General features: G+C 43.7%; 1 protein-coding gene across 2 annotated transcripts in view; it reads left to right on the plus strand.

Moving 5' to 3' along the window:
- ntn1a (netrin 1a) overlaps positions 1-26,011 on the plus strand; it is a 61,774-nt gene that overhangs the window by 20,185 nt on the left and 15,578 nt on the right. Inside the window, exons 3-5 of one of the 2 annotated variants that reach the window (XM_035173851.2) lie at positions 11,621-11,809; positions 20,854-21,003; positions 23,679-23,735. In XM_035173851.2, the coding sequence (XP_035029742.1) occupies positions 11,621-11,809; positions 20,854-21,003; positions 23,679-23,735 (396 nt within the window). The remainder of the gene's footprint in view (positions 1-11,620; positions 11,810-20,853; positions 21,004-23,678; positions 23,736-26,011) is intronic. The other variant, XM_035173868.2, reaches the window with a different exon arrangement.

Genomic DNA, 26,011 nt, shown 5'->3' on the forward strand with positions numbered 1-26,011 from the left:
CACGTTTCTTTCAACTGCTTTGTCACAAAATACACATTCAGGACACGGTCTAGTTGAAAGGGAGGAGTTTCCAGACAACTATCTGTATCTGTAATTTCCATCATATCTTTGACACTTCTGAGAAAAATGTATCCAGATTGACTTATGCAAAGTGCATTTTATTAGGGAGTGGAAAGCATAAATGTTGAAATAAATCCAAGTGAGCGTCTCTGTCTCATCCCTAATCCAAGACTCATCTGCTTACCCTCAAGGCTGAGTCAGTTCAATATGGAAACACTTACCGAAGCAAGGTAGGGAGTGCCCCGTCCCACAGGGCTCTTATTCACAGAGTGGAGGTAGAGAAAGTGTTTGAAAAGAAAACAAGCGAGCGGAGGAAGAGAGAGATGAGGCATTATGATGGCTGATGAAGATATCCATGTGTCTCTCCTTTGTCTCACGCAGGAGGAAACACTCGCTGTCTTTTTCCTGCCTAAAGGGACGAATTAACTCATCTAATCTTCTAATCATCTAATCTTCCGACTCTGTTTATTTTCTCAGCTCGCAGCCGCCAATCAGTGCTGGCCGACTGCAATTCTCCTTAAATATGCCGGGTTTAAAATCTTTGGTTAACGATGTCGGAGCAGAGTGATTGCCTTAATTGCACAGGCCGTGGGATTAGCATGAATCACAGCTATATGCGGAGGAGCGTTAATTAGCTACAGCGTAAAGCTCCGTCTCATTGTCTCGCACTGACAGCGCCCCGGCCCATCCCTGCCAGCCTCAGGGCCGGCAAACGCACACGGCGACCTGCCAGAAGTTGCGTGAAACCCAAAACACAGCGAATTCGCTAGTCCCATAGAAACCAAACTCGGCGGGTAAATAGACTGGGGGTGATGTTTGACAGGAGCGGGGGGAGCCCGTGTTTTCGGGGAGATTTGGAGGATCTGTCTCGAGTGTTTCCGACGTGCATCTTCTTCTCAGCGAAAGCCCGAGCGATGTTTGTGGACGGTCTGCAGGCAGAGGAGACGGGGTTAGGTAATGGCTGGATGTAAGACAATAGAGAGCACAGACTGTGGAGAGGGGTTATTATAGCTGGCTCTGACAGCCTGGTTTGATGGCAGGGTGCTGCGCCGCGGCTGAAAACCATTGCACAATTGATTTACAGCTACTCGAGGAAGGGGAGGAGGAGGAGCCAAGTCTCCCATAGATCGCTCTGTGATTATCAGATCAGACACTGATGGCAGGAAGAAACGTCAGCCACTTGTTTCAGTAATCCGCCCTTACTTTGTAAAGGAAACATTGCTCCATCAGTCAAACACAATACATTTATACACCGTTCCCACTCCTCTCGCTCTCCAATAAGAAACCCATAAGGGAAAGCAAGAGATTTTGGGTCTCTCTGCTTTGGGAACTGTGAATCCAATTGGTTCCAATCAGCATCACGCTCTGGAAGCATCTCTACACTACATCCGTTCACACACGAGGTCACCGAACGTCGAGGTGATGCGTCTCTGCCAACGCTGTCAGGTCAGCCTCCTTTAAAAGATCTATGTGTAATAGAAACGTACAGGCTGCATTCACCGTCTGAACTGCCTGGCAAACACCGCACGGCCCTGTTAGGCTGTATTATGTTGTCACACAGCGGAGCATTGTTTGGGAAAGTTTGTGCAGATGCTGCCCACATCGCTCCTAAAGCTGTCAGTCCCTCACGCTATTAAGACAGCTGCTCTCTGTGGGTATTGTTCGGTGGGGAGCTGCTGGGACCTGACAGGCCCTGAGGAATCTTTATTCACCCTAAAGACCCTTTCACCGCGACAGCCCCTGAATAGGACCTGCCAACGTCATCCTCCACCCATGGCATTTTTATGGCATAGCTGACATACACATGACGCACCCTCGTCAGCCCCTCCGTGGCTCCCTTTATTCCGGCACTGTATGTCAGCTGTTTCTTTTTCCCATAGAATTGAACCCGGAGGAGATCTTTTTCGAGGCAGGGTCACTTTATCACAGGATTACGCCAACGCTCACATGGAGATACACAACTTTAAGACAGATGGGCAGTGAATCTGTCCTCTTCCCTCTCTCTCTCTCACACTCATACACACGCACATTTTGTTTCACAAACGTACACACACCTTCTCACACACACACACACACACACACACACACTACTCTATACACTCCCCTCATACAAAGGACCCTTGATTACTCAGCAAATGGATGCACCACTGATCACAGGCCAGCCCGTTTACAAACTGGCCTATTATGCGCTCTCAGCGTGGGGTGGAAGTGTTGCAGGGGCCCTAGGCAGTGTGCCTGTGGAGGGCTGAAGTGCTCTATGTGTGTGTGTGTGTGTACTCGCACAAGCAGCGAGGCTGAGAAGTGCTCCCATGCTGCGCAGCCTAACGAGAGGGCAGGTCAGCCATTAAATGGGCACTAATGCGGGAAATTGGAGGCCATTAGACCTTTCTTTGTTGTTTTGCCTCTGTGTGGCTAGTTAGACTCTTGAAAAAGGGAAAGGCCTTATTAGCCCCCACACGAGGACAGAGAGTGGATATATGGGCCATTTAACTCAGCGTGGAGCAGGGAGGCTGCTGCTGCCGGGGCCTGCTGCACACTGAAGGGTGGTGTGCACGCAACTGTGCAGTGGGTGAATTTAATATGGTTCGAGATGTCGGAGGCTTCCCTGTCACATTTGTGCTTTTATTTTGAAAGGTTTGTCGGTTTTCTGAAACACAAAGACGGAAGAAAAAATATTGTTAATTTGTGTTTTATCTCCTCTAATGGACACTAAAGTCAGCAGCTTTCTGTCACTGATATCAAAGGGATTTCCGCCATTTTCAGAGCAGGGAATTGAATAATTAGACACAAGGAAGCTTAGAGTCTTAAAAATGTATCACACAACGACACCTGAGCACACACAGTATTCCTAGAAACTTTTTTTTTCCACTTCGGATTAAGACGCACGGTTTTTACAAATTTGTGGATTAGTTTTATGAGTATTAAAGACCAAATAAAGAGGAAATTTATGCCTTTAGAAATTTATGCCTTTAGAAATTATTTGCCTTGTGTAAACATTAGTGGCCCAATTATTTAGTTTAGTTTGTTTTAGTTGAGTTGAGTTTAGTCGTTCATTTCAGTAAAAGTACAAAAGAAAACATGAATACACATATACACATTAAATTAATGAAAAAAGAAGCAGGAAGATTTCCTTTAACAATTATTATTATTCTTAAACAATAGCCCACAACATAGTATACTTCCAGAAAATTATTGTACAATAAATACATAAAAGCTCAATTTTTCATCATTGTAGACAGACACACTGTGATTCAGCATTAGTACAGTATAGTAGTTAAAATAAATAAAAACAGACATAAAATAGTAATAAATAATAAGTCACTGATTAGAATATAATCAGAAGGTTTCTAATCACAGGTACAGTTTTATTTTACATGTATTGGACTCGAGGAGCTGGTATGGATCCTGACATGGTTCTCATAGTTTAAATACAGTGCTCCGATGTGACTGTATAGAATAGATCTAGTTGGTATTTACTCTGCAGTCTACTGTAAATCCAACGCTTAACGTTAACCTTCGCTCCGCTGCTAATAGCTTCATGAGGGATCCCTGCTCGTGCTGAACTGAGGCGGTTCTCACAGCTCTGTAATTGTGTCGGCCTGATGATCAGACTACGTTTTATCACCCACTGACGGAACGTGCACCACAGGGCTCCGCTCACTGCCGGCACTGGGAATTGCATAAATTGCCAAGAAAATATGAGAAAACATCCGAGTGTTAAATTATGAAGTAAAGAGAGAGAGAGGGGAGATAAATAAACAGCGTCAGACAAGAGAGTCAAGGCTGCATACGGAATCTGTCCAGTGGAAATCAGTCTACACTACATGATTAATCTGCCTTTGAAAACCCTGCAGGACGGATAAATATTCTCTATGACTTGATCTCAATTAGTCTCCTGCAGTCATGCTGGGGATTTAACAAGCAGCACACTGATCTCATTCCCTCCCTCTGTCCACCATCCTTCACCCAGATTTTTTGTTCCTCTCTTTATTTCGCTCCCTCTCGTTGAGATCCTTGGTCGACGAGACGAACTCCTTGTTAAAAGTACAGTGGTGTGTGAAACCTGGCCTTCTATGGGGGCAGCTGGGATCCAGAGTTTAGCTTGGGTCATTAGAGAGCGAGTGGAGAGGTGCTCCAGGGCTCACAGGGGGCTCACAGGGGGCTAAAGTGCTGCGGCTAATTGGCTGCAATAAAGGAATTAAATTAGCCCGACTTAATCTGTGCAGCGGGCGCCTCATCCTGTTTTGCCTTCCCTCTTCTTCCCACTCGCTTACACCCTCGCTTCATCACCCCGGAGTTTTATGGCGTTCCCAGGGTGCTCGCCCAACACACACACACACACACACACACACACACACACACACACACACACACACACACACACACACACACACACACACACACACACACACACACACACACATTACGATTGACCCCAGACTCCCCATTCATCCTCCACCTCACCGTACCCTTCTTATTCGTTAGACTCTCTCTTTGCTTTGTGTAACTGTTGCAGCAAAAATGTGGGAATGAAAAATATAAATGAGGCGAAAAGGTTTGTTTGTTTTGAGAATGTATTTTTAAGAATTAATTCCGATTTCTGGTCGACTTGCTCGTATTGTGGACTATTTGTTCATACTGCTGGTTTAAAAATGTTATGTTTGTCTGTTTTGGTTTTCCATTTATTCAATCTTGCAAAAGTCTCGGAAATCTTCAAAGTTGGTTGGTTTTTTAAGCATGATGCAAATATATTAGCTTTATCATATGAGTCTTATTTTTCTCTTTGCTTAATATTATATTTTACTGTTGAATTAAGAATGGGACCGATAACGCCCATGTGGAAAATTTGCAATTTAAAGCATCTTAAAAATGAATGTTAATCCTTTTGTTCAGCAATGAAATATTGAATGCACTGAACTATAATTAGCTTGTTTAAAAAGATGAACTGAGCTAATAATGGTACATGACACTTATGTCAAGCTTTAAATGTAAGAGAACATCCAACACAAAACACTGACTTTCATCTGTCATCACATTCCCTCAAATGCCACAAATTAGCTCTGTGGAAATTATACATTATTTAGAAATTCCTGTCTTTATCTGGCTGGTGTCTGCATCAACAGACACAAGATAAAACACGTATTGTTTTAATTCACAAGCCGTTAAATAAACAGTGGAGGAAACAGGACGCAATTAAATTAATTGTTGACACAAAACAGATTTAGAAGTTGATATTTAACAGAGGGTGGAATGTTCAGTACATCTTGGGAACAGAGTCAGTGTAAATATGTCTGTGATTTCTTCAGTGGAGGCTTTAAAAAAAAAAGGGGAACTTCTTCATCTGTTTTGGGAGAAACAGTCGTTATCAGGGATGTGTGTATATTTCTTCATAGTGAATTGTCGCAGTCACTGGTCTTGTCACTGGTCTGCTCCGACATCAGTGGGATATGAGGCAGATCACTCCTCGCTGAGGAAATATCAACAGGGACTTAATTTGTCCTCAGAAAGATCCTTTGTGATGTCTGTGCTGGAGGAGAAGAGATGTCAGAGATGAAACCTCCCCGGGCTTATACACTTACATGTCTCCAGCAGCTGTCTGTGCACACAGATATCTGAGCTCTCATTTACCACCATCCAGTCTTTTATTGAATAAAAAAAATAAACTGTATCATTTTATTGTCACTCTTAGAGATTTTTTTTACATTAATATTATCAAAATCATGTCCCACTGCCTCCTAACAACAGTGCTGGAGTAAAAGTATATTTATCTAAGTAAAACTTAGACTTGATCATATCTCACATTTTCTGGCCTGAGCCTCAAGCACCAGTGAATATGTTTTGTTTTTAAGATTATTTCATTGAAACTAGGTCTGAAGGGAATTAAAGAAAATCATTTCTAATTAAGAAAATCTGAGAAATAAACATATTTTGTGCATCAGATAAAAAAAAGTTGAGCTCTTTATCCCGATGTCATTATTAAAAATCTATTAATGTCACACAGGCTCATAGATCAGTCACTGGAGACCTTACTGCAGCGGCCGCAGGTTCAGTTCCGACACGGCCCTTTGCTGCAAGTCTCCTCTGCTCTCTCTCCCCCTAACTGTCCTAACAATAAAAGCCTACTGCCCAAAACCTTCCTTATAATAAGAAGAAAAGAAACATTTACCACTGATTCTCAGGTCCACAGCAACACACCTGCAAGATTTAAAGTAGATCGGATTAGCTGTTGCTGAGAAATTTGGAATTCAGGCAAAAAGATAAAGATTCCTCCATTTATGATAAGAGGAAATTACACAACAATACATGGAATGGTTTTACAAAATTAATTCCACCTTAAAAAACTACAATTATTCTGCCTAATATTACTGTCACACATATGGGAATTTATCTGCATTGACTACTTTTGAGATACTGTATTAAACAGTCTGATGACAACAGTGATACTCTCTGGTTAACACAGGAATATATACATGACTGTGTATATGCTTTTATATCTTGACAGGTAACATAAATGCACTGGTAGTACACATTAGTGCCTGGTCTTATCTTAAAAATGAGCAAAAGCAAGTAAATATTAAAGTAGTTCTGTCATATATTAATTTACAGAAATGTTTTTTCGATCAGCAGCTGACTCTTACATGTGGACCGAATTGTTGCACAGCAGCGTCTGCAAAAATCCCTGAAATGGACCCATGTGGGCTTTTAATGTTCGACACACATCCGATCGCGGGTTGGACCCTGACGAGCAGCAAAGCTCCCAAACCTTCCCGGTGTGTGTGTGTCACGTTTCTTCCTGCCGGCCCGAGCCCCAAACTGGGAGGACGAGCGAGCAGCTGTCTGCAGGTTATCAGGCCAGAGGACAGATCATCCAGGCACCGTACATCCAGCTGCTGTGTATGTGTGTGTGTGTGTGTGAGTATGTGTGTGTTTGCATCATCTAATTAACGCAACCACACATTACGGGAGTGTGTTGTTCCAGATCATTTGCGGCATGTTTTAAGGAAACACTTGCAGAAATACGTTTTTCTTTCTTTCACTCACTTAAACTCTCTACAACCCCAAACACAGTGAAGGCAGGGGACACCTAATAATATATATTTTTTCCTTTTCTCTTGTGGCTTTGGAAGTTAATCTGATTACTTTTGGTTTAAAAGTAAACTCTTCTCGTGTAGACTCCCTGTGGTGTTTGTTTAAAAGAAGGAGACAGAGAGGTTGTGACGGTTCTGTCCTGTTTGGGCGAGCGCCGGAGGTGACGGCTGAAATCTCCTGAGAGTTCTGGAACGATAACAGTCTCTATGTCAGAGCATGTGACCTCCACTGACCCTACAATAGACAGGACATTTCTATTTGATGGAACTGTCGACGATGGTGACAGTCATTTGTCACTGGGGGTTAGATATTCAGCATATTCCCTGCTGTTGTCGGAAAGCACGATGGGTCTTCGTTTTCAGATCATTTGCAAAGCTCTATTTTCCTTATCTGTGTCTTTATCACCGGGGGAGTGAAGCGGCGGCAGCTAGAACAAACCCAGCGTGTGGATTTGGAGCGAAAGTGGCAGAGATCAGTTGCTCAAGTGTCTCTTTAGAACAAATCGAGGCTGTGACCGACATTGCTCAATTACCGGGCTTATCGTGAGTATGTCGGGCTTAACCTCAACCTCCTGCTCCGTTGGTTGGATTTTCCCTCTAATTAGCCGAGGGAAGGCCGCCTTTGCGCCGCTACGCGAGGCTGAGGTCAGTCCATAGGAGCTGGGAAACATTCAGAGAAACCAATTAAAACACACTCACACAGACGCAGAGCTGAGGCGCCCGCGTTTCCGAGGATATGCGGGAAACAGCGACGGCCGACAAACAAATCAGATTCCTGTTAAATTCTGCAGCTGGAGGTTGAATGCATTTTTTGTCATTTCACACAGTTGGGGTCCAAATTACAGGGGTGTTGAAAAGCTGTGGGTAAGCTCGGCTCCATCCCGCTAATTCAATTACACTCGTTTTAAAGGTATCACTTCACACTTGTTTTTACTGCTCACCTGGGGGCAGTTAACAGGCGACTCACTAATCCGGCCTGAAGCAGCTCACTTCATCAAAAACAGGCCAAACTGATGAGGGTGGAAAACTGAAGTCTGTCTTCACATTAATTATCAAAATAAAAGGTCAGCACATGATAACTCAGCTTTCCATATTGTGCTGGATAAAGTTTCAGGTTTGAATATTTCCCCCCCTCTTTTTGCTGATATTTGTAGTGATTAGAATTCTTATGTCATTCTGATTTCAAGCGTGTGTGCATGTGTGCTAATGTGTGTGTGTGTGTGTGTGTGCACAATGTTCCTCTTTGCTACTATTACCTCAACCAAGGTAGAAATGGTTTCACCCCCGGTCTGTGTGTTTGTTGGTTAGATAGTTTGTCAACAGAATTACACAAAAACCTTCTTTTGTTTTGGGACATTTGTATCCATTTCCCAGGATTAATTCATGGATCTTGTCGAAAAGGCATATTTAGGCGACTGATATCTATGAGGGTGTGGAATTTGGTGCAGCTTAATAGAATTTAATGTGACCATTGGGCTTTGGTGGAGGTTTGTGCTCGACTGAGTGCCAGTCTATTTAAGCAGTGTTATTATAGTGGTTCTCTTGTAAAGAGAAGGCAGGTAACTGAGCGCAGTGTTTCCTCAGGTGTGTCTCCTACTGTTCCCCTGTCTTCACTTTTAGACGTGTGACTAATGTAGTGCCACGTGATCAGGGTTTTTTATAAAATGCAAGGAAAAAATAAAAAAAATAAAACTCGTACCACATATTTAGTTCTCTGCTGTTTTGGATGTGATGGACTAGTTTTAACTAAATGCTCAGGTTTATTTTTCAGTTTCCACAAGGAATGATCTCAGCTGTGGCTTGTGACTGACGTGTTCCCTATCACTGTGGTCCAGTTGAATTTTGCTTTGTGATACATGAGTTTTAATTGTGTACACTGTACTGAGCCGTAACAGAATTAGATGCAACAATCTAATTAATCCTGTGCAAAATACAACAGTTAAATATTTGGGAGATTAACTGGTTTTGGCTGAATCTGAAAAAAACAATTAAATGCTAAATTTGTTGTAGCAAATAGCAAAGAGTCATAATTATCTTGAAGTTAATTATTAGCGTGATAGACAATAACGAAAGGAAAGTAGTAACTCCACGTGAATGGATGACATCGTGTCTGAGTGACAAGCAGGTGTTGAACAGCGCTGCAGTAAAGCTGATGAATCACATATCGATTTACAAATCTGTTGTTTTTAATTAAATGTGCCTTAATTTGAACGAAGCAGCGGTGATTTCATTTTTAAAACAGTCCCCGTGCCAACAATAACAGTTTCCTGTGATTCCCTCGCTCCCAACAGAGTGACGGGTCCTGTGTGAACGAGCTGACATCATGCCTGGTGTCAGCCAGGTTAGATAAAGTGTTTCTCACTCGTCTCCATTATCTGAGATAATATCCTGCCTTCAAACACAATGTGGCCTCCTGCCCCACACCTTCACATCCAGGTCGTATTCTTTCTCTACAATAACCAAAATGCCTCCCGGGTAACAATAGTATTCTTCTCACCAGAGCCGTTTGAGTCTGGTGGGCTAGAATTCCCCCTGTCTTTACTTTTAGGTGGGTGTGAAACAATCATTGCAGTGTAACAGAGACATGGCTGCAGGTCTGAGGCCATGCACTGATCCTGCAGCAGCTTTAATCCTCCATTATACTGATCCCTGTTACCTGCGGGCAAAGCTCACAGATAGCTTTCACCGGCCGGGGCCCACAGCTGGGATGACAGAGCCGGCTCCGGTTTTCCTGACACACTGACACAGATTGTTTGAGAACAGGGACACATTTCATACATTGTGTTGAAAAAAACACAACACTAAAAATCACAAACTACATGTAAAGAAAGTCTTCTGCACTTTTATCTTAACACCGTCTTTATAAATCAACAGCTCTTTGCAGAGACACACTATCAGGTTGTGGCTGTCCGTGGGCCTCGGAGGGGGCGGGGGGGTTTCCAGTGAAGCAATTACCTGCTCTGTTGTCTAAAAGACTAAAAAACATGACTCATGCAAACGTGTATATCTAGATAAAGACAACAATGAAAACATCGGATCTGTGTCACTTTAAAGTAAAAAAATAAATTGTTCTAAATCCAGACAGGTTAGGTCCACAGGACAAAGGAGTAGAGAGGGTCGCTTTGACCGAAATCCACAGGAAGTGTTCTTATTTTCACTCAAAATATCTCAATATCATCTTTTGGTCTCATGGTTTTAAAAATATATAGTTTTTAGCGCAAGAGCGAATCAGGGTCTTAGGACCAACAGTCTGCCACAGGGAGGGAGAACAAGCAGAGAGACATATCGCTAATTAAACCCCTGCTGCTCTGCAGGAAAGAGAAACAGCCGGGAAACCAAGTCACTGCTGATAAGGCACAGATATTCAAGTGTGTGTGTGTGTGTGTGTGTCTGTGTGTGTGTGTGTGTGTCCTTATACTGTATGTGTATTTTAGAAAAGATATTGTAATTAGGTCCTTGGAGTGGAGAGAAGGAGTCTCGGGGTCCCAAAACAGACACACACCCAGAAAACACACACACACACACACACACACACACACACACACACACACACACACACACACACACACACACACTGAAGCTCGAACACTAAATGCACACAAGCGCACACACCAGTGAGAGGCCAGGTTCAGGGATGCTGGGGGGAAAGTAGAAGCTGCCCCTATGATGGGCAGATGATGAAAGACTGTGAAGAGGAGGTGCAGAAAACATGGACAGATGAACCAGGGAGCCCCAGTTGGACCCAGATAACCCCCATTTCCATACGTGCATCCACACACACATACAGTACAGTATGCACCTACACACACACACACACAGCCACAAACTGTATTAGAAGTGTTGCTGTTAATAATGCATGAGTGTGTCTGTGGTGGTGGTGGAGGACCGGTGTCTCGGACAGCGAGCTTTAATGAAGTTGAGCGTGTCTGCCTCACTCCGCTGCGAGAGAGTCATGAATAAACATCAGCCGGCTAATTAAACTCAGCTCCGGCAACTGTACTCATCAGTAAACAAGCGGCAGCGATGGAGGGCTCTCGCACACGCTCAGAGGGACTTGGCAGAAAGGGAGGAATTGGTAATACCAGGCCTTCGCTTTCTGGCGAGTACAGTATACGGACTCTGGAGAGCAGGAGAGGAGAAACAGTGAAAGGAGCAGGGAAGCAATATAGTACGACACAGAAAAAAGACGACAGGAGAGAGGTGAAGAGAGAAAGGGACGGGAAAAGGCAACATTGTTGGACCTCATTCTCGTTCTGAGACAAGTTCAAACTCTCTTGTCTTCCCTTCGTATCTATTAGTGGTTCTTTTAGTCCGTTTTAAGTCAATAAGTCAATAACGCAGATCCAGTAAAACAATCATCACAAATCAACAACCACATACGCTTGTTTGTCGATAAACAATGAATTCCGATTTTGCCTATTTTTATTAAAACTGATTTAAACGTTTTGCATCCTCCTCTGTTTCCTCCGCAGCCTGCAACTGTAACCTTCACGCCCGGAGGTGCCGTTTCAACATGGAGCTGTACAAGCTGTCGGGGAGGAAGAGCGGAGGAGTCTGCCTCAACTGTCGCCACAACACGGCCGGTCGCCACTGCCACTACTGCAAGGAGGGCTACTACAGAGACCTGTCCAAACCCATCTCACACAGGAAGGCCTGCAAAGGTACAGTGCTTTGTGTTCTTTGTGTTTTTTTGGCCACCTCCTTCATGTTTTGTGATCATTTCAGGTGGCTTTTACAGAAGTTGAAATCAAGCGATACCGAGAAAACTTTTTAAATACGTGTTTTGCAAGAAGCCATATAAGAAAAACTGTATTATTCTACGTATGTGTGGTTTAACATTTACCGCTTTTCAAAAAAATCCTCGGAATATAGAGAGACATACACACAAGTCTTGCTCACTCATTACAAGCCACTACATTATTTAGGTCTGAAACAAAACAGTTTTAGATGAATTACAGGAAGTGTGTGTGTGAGGGGGGGGGGCAGCTTCAACATTCCTGAGCCCGTCTCACCGTCGTCTCCCTCTGTCAGCAGAGATGAGTTGGTCTGTTGGGATTGTGGAGGTCGCGGCGGTATGGGGCGGCTTTGGGCCGGGCGTTCCCTCATCGACACTCCAGTTATTTGGCTTCATTCGGGCGGGTTAAGGAATGACAGGACAAGCAAAACAAACAGAGCCGAGGTGTGAAGTGATCCCCGCCTTTGGCAGGTCAGAGACGAAGAGCGGTTGCAGGGGGCTGCAGAGGAAAGGAGGAGAGGAGGCATAGTCAGGTTGAGAGAGAGAAAAGGGGAGGGGGAGAGAGAAGGGGAGGAAACAGGAGGGACAAGGGGAACACGCCCCCACGCAGGTGTGCTCGGTGCTCGCCATTGCCTGCCATCAGCCCTCACCGTATACTGGTGAGGGTCAAAGAAAGAGGGGAGGAAGAGGAGGAGGAGGTGTAGAGGGGGGGAGCGGGGCGATAGAAAAGAGGGTATGTTTTCTCACCTCATTCTACCGCTGCAGGGAAAAGATAACAGGAGCTGAATCCCTGTGCAAACAAGCCCGGAGACACCTCAGAATGTCGCTCCACACACACACACAGACACACACACACACACACACACACACACACACACACACACACACACACACACACACACACACACACACACACACACACACATACATGCATGCCGACCTGATTGAGGGTGTATGAGTGCCCACTTCCAAAAGGCAGTGCACGAGAAAATATTAGCTTCCTGCTGACAGGCGGGGCCCGAGTTTTCTCACATCATTCACCAGGTAGTAAATAAAGAAACTGACCAATCAGTCAGTTTGACTGAAGACACGTCTGAGGAGTCACACATCTGCAAAAGGAAAGAGATGAGAAGCTAATCCATCAGTTTGTTTTCCCCCTTTCCCTCGCTTGGAAAAGTAAAGTTCTTTCCCATGATGCCACACCGAGTGGCGCCGTAGCAAAAACATTTGTCAGAAAGAAACTCACACACGTTGCATTGACTCTCATTAAATTCCAGACGTCCAGCAACCATTTCCAGTCTCGTTCTCTGCATGCACGCAAATCCATAACAAACCCCCTCGACAAATGCATCCCACTTGTTCGCCCCTGCAGCCCGCTCATGAGTGATACTCCTAAACTGACATTAACACCTTTCCGTGGCTTTGGGCCCATTCTCCTGTCGAGCAGGAATGCAAACAGACATTCATCACGCCGGAGCGTTGTGTATCATTAACCCTTATCCTCTGCTGTGTCTGAGTTAATCGTGGAGATTTAACCTCTTTCCTTTTTTGTTGTTGTTCAGCCCTTCTCATGTGTCCAAGACTTGATTCTTTCAGCATCTCATAACTCACCTTCATGGGGGTTAGTTTCTCACCGTGGAAAAGTTCGATGCCTCAACGTCCTGCTGTGCATTTCTCTATAGACATTAGCGATATCTGTTTCTTTGCATTTGCAGACAAAGGATACAGATGACAAAATATTATTGCAGAACACAGAAACACAATCCCTAATTAGTAAGATGTGTAACTACAGCAAGTGTTTGCATCTTTTTTTTTTCTCGGCCCACACGACTTTCGTTTTACAAAATATCTCCGTCCAGACGAGAACATAAAACGACAAACGCTGAAACGAGCATGCCGGGCCAGTAGGTGGCCATAAATTCTACATCTACGATCCATCAAATACCAGAGAAGAATGCTGTGCTCCATATAATATTGAGCGAGGTAGACAACTGTACTTAGACGTTGCAGTGTTAACCAAACTTAAGCCGTTTTCAGACATGACCTCCGGATAAATTCTGGAGAATTGGCTATGGAGTTTACCCAGAGTCTGCCTTTCACACGCGCACAACACAGCGCGAGGTTCACGCCTTCACAGCAGCTACAAATCTTTTCATTTTGGCGTCTGTCGCGTGTTAGAAGCGTTAGCTAACCCTAACCCAACTCAAAGGGAAAAGTTTGTTTTGCTAAATATCTGCACGAGGGCGACAGGGCGTAAAACAAAAGAGCTCAGTGTCATGCAATGTTCAGTCACTTTGGAGCATATATTTAATATCGAGGTGAGAATATTTTCAGTTTCCAGCTTTATAAATATGATGTCTAACTGGTTTATACTAATTTTTCTTCTGGACTGTTGGTTGAAAAATTTGCCATTTTTTCAATATGGCATCATTTAGACCAATTTAATAAATACTCGCTAGCGTTATAAATAAAGAAAATAGTGATTAGTTGCAGCTTTAATCATTTCTCTGATTAGTAAAAACAATGTCAGTGTGTTACATCAGCTCCATAGACCCTGAATATAATCTCATAACAATCAGATGACAATAGTCTTATTGTTATTTGATAATTACAGCGCCGCGGGCTCATAGCAGGAGTGTATTCATAAACAGAATCATCTCAACCACACCAGAGACTCACTTCTGACTCCCTCAGGTTCTCTGCTGCCTCCCGACCAGCTGAAGTTTAAACACGTTTCATTATCATTTATGAAATTGTCAGCTCACCCAAAGGTTTTTGTTCAATTTAATCTGTGAAATTTGCCAGAGTTTTCACGCAGCTCTCGCAGGCCGCAGAGCGATCGCCGTCCAAGTTCTACTGAGGGATTCAGTTACATCAAAACACAGCTACAATAAAGGCTTGTGGTAATTACCCCCAAGATGACAAATGATACAAAGCATGGACTGTTTCTTTAGCCAATTAAAACATTTTTGCAAACTATATTTGGAAAGTTACAGGTGACGACTTCAGGGTTGCGTGTCATCGTATTTCATGAACTTAAAGTTACCACACAAACACCTTTAAGCGATAACTCTCACTGCCAGATTCTCTCCGTTTTATCACATCATAAGTCAAGATCATTCAGTGAAACCTAAACTCTCAGAACCAATGTCTGTCCGCTCCCCAGGCGACGTGAGCACTGCACTGCAGGGACGACAATTAAAGAGGTTCGGTTATTTATTGAATTCAAAAGAGAGAGAGAGGCCTTTCGCTGTGCGCTGTCTGAGCGCGAGCAGGTCGAGGAGCACAAGAGTTTGCTTTTATACGTGTAATACAATCCTCCACGAGAGCAGCTCATTTCCATAGGGGCCATTACGAGTGAAAGAGTGCAGCGGCTCATCCACCGCAGAGGAGGCCGGGCCCGGTGGCTGCATTTACACATTTATAACTTCACCACTCATTGAGTAAAGAGTGTAAACACAGTATATACGTCGCAGGCGGCTCGTTTATATGTTGAACTGTTTGAGTTTGTTTGATGAAGAATAGCGTGAGTTTTACTTGAAGAGGTGGTGAGATTTAGACGCAGCAGACCAGGTGGTCTTTCACTACTCCTGACGTGTATCTGAGATAACAAATGTCGCTCTGCACTGATCACCAGGTAGAGTTTGATCAGCTGAGTGTCGTGCCTGTTTGGCACCCTGGTGCGGATTGGTAAAGCAGTGGTGGATTTAGGGTTTTTATTAAATTAGGGGCCAAAAGGGGGCTGCCATTTAAACAGAGGGGCCAGTTATATGTCCAACATCTATATACAATTCCCAATTCAGTAAATTTGTTTACTATTAGCTCTACATCATTGAATATATTTTGAAAAATTGTTCAATGTTCAGGCCCATTTTCTTTTTTTCAAATTGTCATATCTACTGTTAACAAGTGCCCCCAGGCCCCAAACACTAAATCTGCCCCTGTTTGAATCCTAGAAAAGCCATTTCCAGACATAAATGCCTGAGAAAGTCCAGACCCAACTGTGCAAACATTTTTTTCCTTTCACATATGACCAAAACAGCAAGAGATTCTCCGTTCAGATGCGTTCACAGCAGCACAGAAACCTCCTGAGAGTTCACGCGAGACGTGGTGCTGTTTTTTTTCTCAGTTTTGCGTCCTTCACATGTTCGAAACGTCATCAACACGCCCACTCACTTGCAGTAAATCTCCTGCTGCTGTTTCTACTAGGGGGGGCTGGCAGGAGAATCCGCAGCCTCTCACATTTGCAGAGCTCAGTTCATGAAGAGAAACCGAAGCAAAACATTACGTGACTTTCTTAAGAGCCCATGTTGATGTGAAGGCAACAATAACTACACATGAGATCTTAGGACTCTATTGAACGCTGCGCTCGATTACTCCTCCTCATCTAAACTTAATAAAGTCAAGCTTGATTGGCACTGGTCCTGTGACTGATGGATCAAATTCAGGCCATCACATTCGAATCTGAACTTTAACCATCGTATAATTACATCGGCGAGTGGGATGATGAGGAACATATTTTGCATACAGAGGGAAATTAGGCTTTGATTGAGCGACGGTCTGTTTCAATCAGAATAACATGCGAAAAAAATCCCTCCCCTCAACCCCAACATATGTCTTCCATTGACACAGTAGGGTCTTTTTTTTATTGACCACATATAAAATGCTCAGGAATTATAAAATATTGTTTTTCATGACTTCACTTTTTAGCTTTGGATTCCTCAAGGGTGCGCCGATTTCAGCGTGTTTTCAATTAGAACACACACACACACACACACACACACACACACACACACACACACACACACACACACACACACACACACACACACACACACGTCTATGTGCTGTGTTGTGCATCAAACATCCTTCGCAAAATAACAAACTCACATCCAACATTTTCAGGCGCTGCCGGTGGCCAAGAACACAAGCGTCCGGGCCTTTGCAGCCCATTACGCCGATCAAGACGCACGCCCCCCGTTCGATAAACACGTCCTTTAGAGGAGCTGTTTATGTATAGAGCAACAGCCCTATAATGTTGTCTCTCTCTGCTCTGCAAAGACACTCGTGCAGCAGCACAAACCTAATTATAATAGAAGACAGACTGGAGCGGAGCTTGGCTTCACTCCAGGACCAACTCCTTACTGGCACACAGCGCTCAAACCAAATGTGTGGGTGGGTGGGTGGGGGGGGTTGAACGGAGTGCAGACTTCAAACAACAGCTTTATGGTAAATGATTGGCAGAGTGGCAGAGTTCAAAATTCTCAAATTGTGCAATCTCACACTCGAGCCCGACTGTCTGTCTGTGAAAAGGCAGAAAGACATTATTCAAGCACCGAGAGATTCTGACAGTTATACATGATGAATACTTAGGATTCAGATCTATCTAGTTGGGGAAAGACAACAGCCCCCTCCTCCTTATATACCCACAATGACACTTGTTATTATAAACTATTGTCAGTTTTCCTTGCTGGACATGTTGGGACGAAAAGGGCCTCTTGCTCTCTAGTCCCTATATCTCCCCGAACCATCTGGAGTAGCCATGAAGCACAGCACACAGCCACTTAACCGCTAAGTGGACACACACTTCAACCAGAAACTCTGGCCCCCCCCCCACCTCCCAAGTAAACCACTACTTTAGCCAGCAGGTGGGTCATCCAGCCAGAAAGTCAACCAATGTCATCTGACCGGACAGTGAGTCAGTCGCTGGCCCTGCAGGTCGAAGAGGAGGACGAGGACGAGAGGGAGGCTTCCCACCTGTACACCATGTGCCGTGCACCTTGATTTACTGGCAGGCTTCGAGCCTCTGAGCTGTGGTTACGGGCAGATGCTCTTAAAAATATAACCCGAGCTTTCTGAAGCTCCGAGCAGAAATGCACTTTGCCCTCCTGCACCTCAAACTCCCCCTGACCTACTCCGAAAATGTACAGGCCTGCGGACGTGCTGGGCAGGCCTCCAGCCTGTTTACTGGGCTTCCTGAGACTGCACGTGTGTGTGTGTGTGTGTGTGTGTGTGTGTGTGTGTGTGTGTGTGTGTGTGTGTGTGTGTGTGTGTGTGTGTGTGTGTGTGTGTGTGTGTGTGTGTGTGTGCCGTTTCTCCCACTGAGCTAGACACGGCTAAGCAATGAAAGCGCTGACAGATTGGTCTGATAAAGGTGATAATAGAAACACACACTTTTAAGGAGGCTTTCTGTGTCTGATAAGGAAGGACAAGTAGCGGCATATGTTCACACACACACACACACACACACACACACACACACACACACACACACACACACACACACACACACACACACACACACACAGAGAGTGAGATAAGAGCAGCAACAGAAGCTGAATCACAGGAAACAGCTAATATAGATAAAAGTGAGAGAGAGAGAGTGTGATAGAGTGACCTGCTGAAATGTGCAGCCTCCAAATAAATTCTGAACTTAACCTGGAGGATAGAATGGTCTTTTTGTACTTGTCCAAATATCTAACAACAACTACACGGTATCACATTACCAGTTGAAGCAGTCTTTTCCCCTGAGGCTCGGTGGATTATGGATCTCCTAGAAAGCTTGTCTCTCTCACAGAATAACAACTATAGCGACACTCAAAAAAGGTAAAGACCATGTTGCAGTTTAAGATAAATAAAATTCACATAAGCTGCTATCAAATGTCCGAGTCAGTTGCTCTGGACATTTTCCAGAACTTTTCCCTGAATAAAATATCCGGAAAATGTCCGAGCTTCTAACACGCGACGGACACAAAACTGAAAAAAAAACAAAAAGAGTACAATTATCACAGGAACATGCAGCGGATGCAGGAGGAAAAAGAGATACCACATTGTAGACGAGGCTAATGTCAACTTGGAAGCGCAACCAGATTTGGGAGTTTTGGGGCGATAAGGCTCGACCCAGGTGTCGATGAGCTCTAAATGAAAACACTGTGCTTTCCACTGCAGAATTTATACATCATTTCCTGCCTCCTGTTGTTTGTGAATGTATCTGACCCGCACAATCTCCTGCTGTGTTCTCCATACTCTGCAAAACGTCCGGACCCAATTTTTTTTAGACATTTTCTGGAGTTCATGTCTGAAAACCGCTCTAGAAACAGAGCATCGGGATCGGCTGGGCCATTACTTAGATAAACATACAGTAGAAACCTGTGGGTGTGATGTTTGCATAAAGCGTCTCTATTAATTAAAAAACTGCCTTTGAAATCGCACACATTAAAACCTAATTGCATTGTAATGGGCTGACATGAGCAGATTGTTTTGTACTGTGGGCTGAACAGTCTGTGTGGTTACGAACAGAACGGGCCAAACCACTAAATACTCCCACAAACCTCAAAGTGCATAATTCATCCGCGTCTCTGAAGGCTTTCATAGTGACAAGTGACACAACACAGGGGGAAAAAAACCTTCAGGGAGGCGCAGCGAAGGAGCAGAGCCGACCAAACCCCGAGGATTAAAAGTCAACATCACTGGTTTTCCATATAGGACATAAACAGAAAATATAGCATGGACTGGATGAGGAATATAGTGGTGAGAGTCTGGTGACAAACAGTGATTTGGGTTTTGTAGGTAGTAAAGACATGATGACAGATTATCATGACCGCCCTGGTGTGGATTAGACTGTCTGGATTTACTGTAAGGACTTTTGTAGAAGATCATTCGTTCAACCACCTCTCTTTGCCAGAGTCACAACTATTTATATCCAGAAACAGATGAAAAGAAACAAGACGACGTCTCAGACGACTATTATTCAACAGCGACTTCAGACCTGACAGGGGTTTGGCCGTGATGTAAGTGAAGGGCTGGGGGCAAGCAATTGGAAAACGGTTACATTCCCGAAGCATATGTGTTTGATAGACCCCCCAGTCTGGGAGGAAGGGTGACACACGTTTCGGGCTCTCGTTCAAAGCTCGGCGTTAATCGGAAACAGGGAATTAGGATTATCCTCCATTATTTTATCATTTGGTAAACATGCACAACCCATTCTCTTTACCTCACATGCACAGCTGTGGTCCCACAGATCGCTCACATACTGGCATAAACTGCTTTCAGGCGCGCGCTGAACTCCGGACATTTTACTGACATTTTCCAAAGGAGCTGTATGTCGGAGCGCAAACATCCGAGTCAGGAGTTTCTGAGGGTTTCCTCCCACCCCCCTGGTAAGATGTCCGATTGAGCACATGTGAGAATAAAACAGGAAGTAGTCCATAGAAGTTAACCCCAAGCTATTGGGCGTGTCGGTGACAGTTGAAAACTGAAAAAAAAGAATATAATACAATTAATTCAAGATTAAAAAGAGGTACGATACATGTGAAAGAACAAAGACGTAGACTTGGAAACACAACAAGATTCGAGAGCTTTTGAGGATAAGGGCTGACGCTGGTGTCAATGTAAACAAAAACGTGTGGTTTCTGCAACATTCTATACGTCATGGCCTTCCCTCTGCATGCAGGTAAATTTCCTGTTGTTGCGAACACATCTGACCCGGACAAGCTCCAACTACATTCTTCTTATGTGAAAAGAGAAGTGTGGAAAATGGTCTGTCTGAAAACAGCTACACACACCAAAGACGAACAACACACTCACAACACGGAGAGACACATTGTCGATTTGAGATTTTGCTGATTCTGTAGCTTAGCAGTTTTTAATAATGGTAGATGTGAAGACTGTATGCTAATTAGCCAATCAGCAAAAAGCGCAAAAATCACAAGAAATGTCTGCAGACGATAGACGATGTGTTGCTCTTCAGTCGTGACGCCGCACTCGCTGCAAAAAGAGCGTTGAGGTGTTGAACCTGAGTAAGGTTTGTCTGTCTGTGCACGTCCCCACCTGTCTCTCACCACCACTGCTGCTGTGTACCCACCTGCACTCTCTATAGATAGCATATGTTTGTATCTCCCCACATGTGTGTGTGTGTGTGTGTGTGAGACCACTCACTGTGCCTCTCTTTCTTCCTCTGTTTCCTCACAGCATGTGATTGCCATCCCGTGGGTGCCGCTGGCAAAACCTGTAACCAAACCACAGGACAATGTCCCTGTAAAGACGGCGTGACTGGTATCACGTGCAACCGCTGTGCTAAAGGCTACCAGCAGAGCCGCTCGCCCATTGCCCCCTGCATAAGTACGTGGAACCAGTCTTTACCACATCTGCCTCACCGTAGGACAAATGTGGAAGGGACACACCTGACACCACAATCTGTGATGGGAAACACACACGTGCATGTATAAATCACGCACAGTAACAGCAGACACTCCTACACTGCTTAAATCCTCTCATCTTTTCTTCAGACAAGTTCTCAGTGTCTCTGACTGTTGGTTTTCTGACCACTAAATCTGCTATCTTAAATAAACACACCATTAAACCGGACCTCAGGGTTATGGCTCATTGGTCTCCATAAATCTGAGTGAAACCACAGAGCTGCTAACGCTCAAAAAGAGTAGAAAGTGTAGAAAGACTTGGGTTGACTTATAAAACTGATTCTGTTCTCAGCTTCCAGCCTTGGTTTTATTTAAGTATTGCCCATAAGGCCTGTTCTTTAGGACTTAAAGACGTCCCATAGGTAATAACCATTCATGGCCATCGACTGGCTCTTCTGTTTCAAACAACACATTTTAATTGGGGCTCTGGTCATTATAATGAGGAAAAATGAATTACATTCCTATGAGGAATAAATCTCTATATGTTCCATAAATTATAATTCCAATAAAGGAATAAATTAACTCAACTTATATCTCTAATTCTTGGGAAGGTAAAGTCAAAGCGCCTCTATGATGATCCCTATGTAATCTCGTTTAATCTGTAAACGCCTCCGGTTAGATTTAGCGATGGCGTTTGCTAAGCTTCATTTAAATAGACAGGTCACATTATATCTTTGACGTCCTTCCAGAGCTGTCAGCCATGAATCTACACGAGTCAATTACTAGAACCAGGCTCATTATTTAAACTGGCACGCGTGGTGACTGAATACAGATGGAAGAAGTTCTGATCAACACCGGCAGCAGCAGGGGGCCTCCGGGCTTCAGGCGAGCTGATTGTTTTTCTTGTCGTAATGTCGACCAATTCGTCACGGGAGCAGACCTCATCGTGTACACAAGTCAACAACAGGCGTGCACCTCGTTCCACGCGTTAGATGTGTGGTGCACGATTGACTTACGTGTTGTGCGCATTCAGAGAGACGGAGGCAGGTTTCCTCAACCCCAGCGGATTTTACTCCATCGAAAGACTTGATTCTTTCTTTCTTCCTTCACAGACAACCTCTTCACCTTCACACAGCTGAAATCACCAGTGATTTGCACTTCTTTCCCTTTTCTTTGCACGCGTCCTTGATACATGGCTTTGCCTTTTGTCCTTGTATACCCCCTGTTTGCTGTGTACAGACTTTTTGACGAGCCCCTCGTCTCCCTGATTCACATAATAACAAAGCAATCATATGTGTTTTATACCTTCTGATGCCATCCTTGAGGAACGTTCTCAATGCATGGTTTCTCTCGGTGTCAACTTCCTACAGTATGAAGGAGGCCCGAGAGAATCAAGTCTTTGGACGTCCAAAATACCAACAGTGCTGTTGTATTTTAACACTGCAGCACGGTGCCAGGGTGCAGGATGAAACAGAGAAATACCAACTAAACAACAGAAGATCCATTTAAAGTTATTAACAACATTTAACATGAATTAAACTAGCAATGACAAATCATTTGGAGGTTAAACTTCATTAAGGACTCCAGTTGCTGCTGGTGAAACAGCCAGCAGGTAGACGATGACATGTTTTTATTTAAATAGAGTTAAATAAAAACAGCAGAGACATAGAGAGAGATGGGGAGTGACATGTAACAATGATCCCTGTCTGTAAATGGTGGTTCATGCTGGTGCCTAAATCCTGCAGCCACTCCTTAACAACATCCAACTGGTTTGTAGAGGACCATGTTTATTCATTGCTGCAGGAATTGTTGATTCAATTTGTAATTGAGCAGCTTTGACAGTTGCCGAAGGTAGAGAATTGGAGTGGAAAAAGATGAGATCACTGAGATCCCTGAGTGATAAGGGATAAATTAAACAAAGGTGCAGATGTTCGGGGAAAGATAATGATCTTCACATGAGCTTAAAATAGATACTTTTGCACTTTGACCCTTTAGATTATACAAATGATGCATTCCTTTTGAATATTACACCTTTCCTTAACACTGTAGAGAGTTTACACAGAGTTAAAGGGAGGGGAAGGACAACTGTCCCTGGTCAAACTCAGGCTATGTCCACAACAAATTAGAGGGTGGAGCCAGGAGCATTTAATCCCTGTATGATCTCCATCCGTAGTAACTTGAAAACTTATTTCACATGACCATTCACCATTGAGCATACCGGTGTAAACTTATCTGCAGCTGGTTTAATGCTACAAAAAACAAAGAAACTAATAATGAAAAATACGACCAGGGATTTATTTTTGTAGGCCGAAGTGGAACCAGCGTTACAAATACTTTAAATTGGTTATTGATATTGCATTCACTGCTTATAGTCAATTTGATAATAAGAATCAGGTTAAGTACATTTGCAGCCTGCATTAATAAACAGTTTCCGCTAAGAATCTTGTCTGTTGAAAAAAATGTAATTGCAGACCACCTCATAGCCTGAACACTGACATATTTTATTTCCTTTATACTTTTTAAACTGAATCCTTTCTCATTAAATAGACACATTCACACATCGTGCCAACATGCACACAAAGACAACCAGACATGTAAGGTACAATGTGAACCAACAGTGATACTGATCTTTCTCTGTGTTTATGTTTCCCCTGGGAGAAGAGATCCCGGTCGCACCTCCTACGACTCCGTCCAGCAGCGTAGAGGAGCCGTCAGGTGAGTCAAGTTTTATATCTATCTATGACTGCTGCTACATATCCACATGAACACATGAGGCCTGCAGGGAAGGATGATGGGAATAAGACGGAGGTATATAAATGAGTATGAGATTAATGCGATTTCTTCAACCCAATATTTGTGTAAAAAAAAACTGACTGCAGGATAAATTGGATCCCTCTTGCCTTTCCCCTCCTTCCTTGAGCTTCATGAATATTAAATCCATTAGCAGCAACCCTGGGATGTGCCCCCTTTAATCTCCCACACTTTCACAATTAATCAGTCTAACTGCGGCACCGTGGGGTGTTGGTCTAGTGAACAGCATTTGGGGCTGGCAGTTTGTTTGATTTGAGTTTTTTTTTTCACATCTCCCCAACTCCCTCTCTCCCAGTCCGATGCAGTGAAGTGCGAGACGGGGAAGTGGATCTTGTAAAGTGGATCTTGTTATGTATTCTGATGAGATAAGATATTGTCTTATCTTTAAGGATGATGTCAGGATTAGTCACGGTACATAAGATACTAGAGCTGGATGATATGACCCAGAATCCATATCACAATATATTGTCAAAAAGGGTTCAAGAACGTTAAATGTTATTGTTGTTTAATGCATCAGTGCATGAGCCAGCTCTCTTCAGATTTTTTAAATGTGGTATTAAACCTAAATATTATGAACTGGAATATACATTTAAACATTTGTTAAATTTCTGGTGATATGTTGTTGACTCTGCCACTGAGGTTATGTTTTCACCCGTTAGTTTGCTGATTGGTTTGTGTGTTTGTTTGTAAGCAAGATCACACAGAAACAACTCAACAGATTTCTAAGAAACTTGGTGGAAGGATGTGGTGTGAGTCAGATTTTGGCGTTGATCGGGATCAGGGGGCGGCTGCAGGAATCCTTTTTTCCAATGCGACATCAGAGGGCATTTTTCATAAGAATTCATGGTTTTTAAAGAAAAACAAATTGGGCTTGTTCGATTCTAAGCAAGATTAGAAATACAGAATGGATTTCCTCCAAACGTGGTGTGAGGACGGGACATGGGCCAAGAAAGAACCCATTCAAATTTGGAACGGATATGGACAAATGGGCGGATCCAGGAATTTTTTCACTTTCTTTAACACTGTGAGGTGTGTTTTTTTTGGGACATTTTAATAGATTTCCCAAGAAATGAGTAATGGATCTTGATGGAGAAAAAAATCTGGCATATTTAGGGGACTGATATCTAATGTGTGAAATTGGGTGCAGCTTAATTGAATGTAAGGGGTTACATGAGATTGTTCAGAACTGTGATATGATTAAACAGAGTAGTAAGTGATTCATACTGCTGATAATTCTATGTGATTTTATGCTATAATTGATAATTTAACTTTTTAATTTCTTGCAGTTGCACAGTTCATGGTGTGAGTTGAAACTATGAAACACAATAACACAGCCCTAACAGATAGGTCCTGTTGAAATAAGTTCCGTGTTTTGTCCTGCACGGTGGAAAAAGTTGAGTCATATGGCTCTCAGCGAGTTTGCTTCATGTATCACCCATGAAGTGGCAGGAGGCCCGAGGTCCACGCATATGTGAGTGTGTGTGTAAGAGGCTCCTGCAGCTGTTGCTGGACCCTCCGTGGTCCCCAGGCTTCCCCGGACAGCTCAGATTGACAGCACGGTCAGGATATCGCTGGTCCCCAACCCTCCTCCACTATTTTTCCTCTTTCAGTCTCTTCTGCTCTCCTCCACCTCCTTCGTCTCCCTCTGTTTCACGCTTTGTCTTCACATAACACTGTGGGTGGTGCCGAGCGAGACTATCTGGAGTTTCTCTGGGCCCCCTTGTCAGGAATCTGTCCACTTTTGGAGTGGAGGAAATTTTTTCTTCACCTCATTGAGGGATTACTGAAGAAGTGCGAGGGGGACCCGTATTATTTTATCAGCTTAAATAAAGGCACAAGGTTGATCTGCATATTTCTCTGTTAGCATTCCAACAGTGAGATTTTTAAATACACAAATATTTTGTATGAAACCCTCTTCCTCAGTTCACTGTTGTGAAATCTTTGCCTGTAGCAACATCTTGTAAAAATCTTCCTGTCATAATCCAATTGATTAAACCGTGTCATTGAACAAATGTAAACACAACGTGAAGGAGAGCGAGTACGAAGCTGCAGATAATCTAATCACCGCTGAGTGTCCTGGGAATCCCCTCTCATATGTATTACGGGCAGGGGTCCGTTGAAAATAAGCACATTGCAAGGTGGAGCACCTTGATGGAAGTCCTGCGCTGCTCATGTCAGAG

Source organism: Hippoglossus stenolepis, chromosome 2 (genome assembly GCF_022539355.2).
Source record: "Hippoglossus stenolepis isolate QCI-W04-F060 chromosome 2, HSTE1.2, whole genome shotgun sequence".
NCBI lineage: Eukaryota > Metazoa > Chordata > Actinopteri > Pleuronectiformes > Pleuronectidae > Hippoglossus > Hippoglossus stenolepis.